We start from the raw sequence: 3,619 nt of genomic DNA on the forward strand, positions 1-3,619 counted from the left end.
CTCTCTCTCTCTCAAAAGTGTAAAACTGTCGCAAAATTCTAATGACAACACTGCTTCGTTATTTTCGTTTATTTGGAACAAATCAGATTGTTATGCATTGAGATCTTATCCAGAAGTGATATGGCTCTCAATAAGATATCACAAATGATGTGTCTAGTTCTCAATCAGATATCACAAACGACATGTCTAGCTCTCAATAAGATATCACAAACGACATGTCTAGCTCTCAATAAGATATCACAAATAATGTGCCTAGTTCTCAATCAGATATAACAAACGACATGTCTAGCTCTCAATAAGATATCACAAACGACGCGTCTAGCTCTCAATAAGATATCACAAACGACGTGTCTAGCTTTCAATCAGATATCATAAACGATGTGTCTAGCTTTCAATCAGATATCACAAGCCACGTGTCTAGCTTTCAATCAGATGTCACAAACGACGTGTCTAGCTCTCAATTAGATATCACAAACGACATGTCTAGCTTTCAATCAGATGTCACAAACGATGTGTCTAGCTCTCAATTAGATATCACAAGCCACGTGTCTAGAGCTTTTTTGTTTGTCTTGGGTTTGTTTCGTTTTCAGAAATTTTAAATGGCTGACATTGTGCTTGTAATAAATTCCATATGTGGAGAATAAGATCAACGTCTAAGAAAGCAGACAACTTTGTCATCTCATATGTCTGGCACTACTAGGGATTTTGTGACAAATTACATGTGTGATATCTGATTTTTGATGTCACAATTCTATAGCATGAATGCCTCTCTTAACGAATTCGATTCTGTCAATATATTGATACCGAAACTGACCGGCGGCCATTTTTATTTATCTGGGAGATATATACAAATAGCTTGGGTTTATTCCAACGTTAACATACTGAATCGCTGTAAATTGTGGTTCAACGTCTTGGTATACTACAATTGAGTATATAAATGACATATGAACAGCACATAATGTAAATGTAATTATGATATTCCGGTATATTGCTACCACATGTTGGTAACGTAAATATAACATTCTACTATCTTACAACGGAACATTGCTGTCCACTTTTCATGCATCTATAATGAGAATGTGAACTAGATCACTGCCGAATGAGGAGAACATTTTTACCAAGGAAATTAGAACCGAAGTCGGTCACGGTTATCTTTCACTGTAATACGTTGGTGGAAGTTTTGAATATCCAAACAGCAGAAAATCTAAATAATACACTTTTTGTAATTTAGCAATCGTCTGCCACCTGATGTCACGGTAAGCTTCCGAGAGAAACTTAAGCCTCTGCAGACGTCGATTCACTTTCGATAACGGTTTAGACTTTGTCACTTGTAAAATGGCAGACGTTATATTATGTGCCTCGCGCGCAACAAATGAAAATTGTGAAAATATATGCTCTGGAAAGTCTAATCCAGAATTCACTAATCCTTGAATCGCAAAAGTTTTCCACATTTTTGCCATAAAAATCATTTTGTTTGGACAGTCTTGTCGATTGTTGTTGTAGTCAAAAAGGTGTGAAGACACCAGGGTAAAAACAGACGCATATTTCGACGTCATCGACTTGCGCATAGCATCCAATCTGCTGCTGGTGACATTATTTGTCAACCTTAATACTTCTTCTGCACCCTGTGTAAGGTTCTCCTGCCGACAAACCAGATCATACTTTATATTACAAACGTCACAAAGTTGAGCTACGGGAACCATGTGTTCGTTCATTTCCACCATGTTTTCAGCTAGATAAACAACATAGTCTAGAAATTCTTGAAATGTTACATCATATCCACAATAGTCTTCGTTTTCTTCTTTAAAGCCACGCTTGAGATGGGTTGCTATTTCCCTACCAAGACGTCCGAGTAGAAAATATTTATCAATGAATGTAGAATACAACCTTGAAAACGGGTCACGTGTAACCATGACAGTCAGCGCGGATTCCTTGATCACCTTGGCCGTCATCGGACCGAAAACTTCGTTCAAGCCATTGTGGATCTCATTTCGTCCCAGTAAAAACATGTCGAAAACCTCGTTATCACTTTTCCGTGTCAGTGCCCTGACCAATGCACCCAAAAGAGTACTTCCGGCTTTAGGAGATTTACACGCGAGCAGCCCATTGTATTTAGAGTAGAAGAAAACAGGCGTCCTTGCTTTGATATATGTTGCATGCGAGTCAATATGGTTACACATGTCACGGATGTAGTAAGCATTCCACAACGAATTGGTTTCTATCTTCTTGTTCTGTCCGCGTGACATGGTTTCATTTATTTGTAAATTCGGTTTTCCATCTGTTGATCCAAATTGTTTACCGGTCTCTTCCTCATCTAACTTAATGCTTTGTAGTCCAAATGAAAGTTGTTTTCCAAGTGGTGCTGGAATAAAAAGTAATAAGTTTAGATAGTGCTTACAGAATCCCTTTATTGATGCTTGCTGAGGAATTGATTCGTCATCATAGGTAAACCATTCAGGATTAATCCTTTATCTAATTAGTCGATGCAGATTGTAATTTTCTTACATTACATGTTTTAAACATCATCTCAAATTTGAGTAATAATTTTGTAGATGTTGGATTTTATTACCTGATACTGTATTAGACATGAGCCCAAGTCCGTCTTCGTGTCGCGGTTGCTTGTCATCTGAAATAAAAAGCACAATGACTAAAAACTGAAATTCTAATCGTGTGAAGAGAGCTGGAGTTCTGACGTGTGCACCCGTGTTTTTGATCAGTTTCCTATTTATCAACATATGTGACAATTCACCGTCCGACATAATGGATTCCTTGACCGTTTCATGCATTATATTTTTATATTTGTTTGAAATAGAATAAGCTGCATACCGAAACAAGCTATAAAAGAAAACTGAAGAATCATATCGTGAGAGTTTAAATGACTATTTCTGAACTTTTGAAAATATTAAACACTGGACTTGGAGCGGGAGATAAACACAGATTACCATGAGAATGTGTGGAGATCAGAATAATGTGTGGATATCAAAAGAATGTGTGGATATCAAGAGAATGTGTTGACATCAAGAGAATGTGTGGACATCAAGAGAATGTGTGGATATAAAGAGAATGTGTGGATATCAAGAGAATGTGTAGATATAAAGAGAATGTGCGGATGTCAGGAACATGTGTGGATATCAGGAGAATGTGTGTATATTTATGTTATTAAACAAATACTTGTTAACAAAACTTTAATAAGAAACTTGAAGGCTTCTAACATAATCAATTTTGTGTTGAAGTGTGTAATGTTGTGATGTATTTATTTTGATCTAATGTAACAGTCATTAAACGGCTTTAAAGTATAGTTCTTGCTCTGAAGTATGTATCATTTCTTGTCGATTCAAATGTAACAATGCAATACTATGACGTAAACTTTTATATTTCAACACCTTTATATCAACGTAAGGTTTAGATGTACAAATTCAAACACATTTACATCAACGTAAAGTTTAGATGTACAGATTCAAACACATTTACATCAACGTAAGGTTTAGATGTACAAATTTAAACACATTTACATCAACGTAAGGTTTATATGTACAAATTTAAACACATTTACATCAACGTAAGGTTTAGATGTACAAATTTAAACACGTTTACATCAACGTAAGGTTTAGATGTACAA

The 3,619-nt window shown here is 35.9% G+C and overlaps 1 protein-coding gene across 1 annotated transcript; it reads right to left on the minus strand.

Annotated features, from left to right (window-relative positions):
* Window positions 1–1,148: 1,148 nt before the first annotated feature.
* On the minus strand, window positions 1,149–2,147 carry LOC132558875 (uncharacterized; the record flags this gene model as incomplete). Its single annotated transcript, XM_060223492.1, has 1 exon — window positions 1,149–2,147. A coding segment is annotated over one exon (999 nt), but the record flags the coding sequence as incomplete, so codon positions are not given.
* Between the last annotated feature and the right edge of the window lie 1,472 nt (window positions 2,148–3,619).

This window comes from Ylistrum balloti, unplaced genomic scaffold, assembly GCF_031769215.1.
Source record: "Ylistrum balloti isolate Yb309-2 unplaced genomic scaffold, AGI_CSIRO_Ybal_v1 Utg370834, whole genome shotgun sequence".
NCBI classification, from domain to species: domain Eukaryota; kingdom Metazoa; phylum Mollusca; class Bivalvia; order Pectinida; family Pectinidae; genus Ylistrum; species Ylistrum balloti.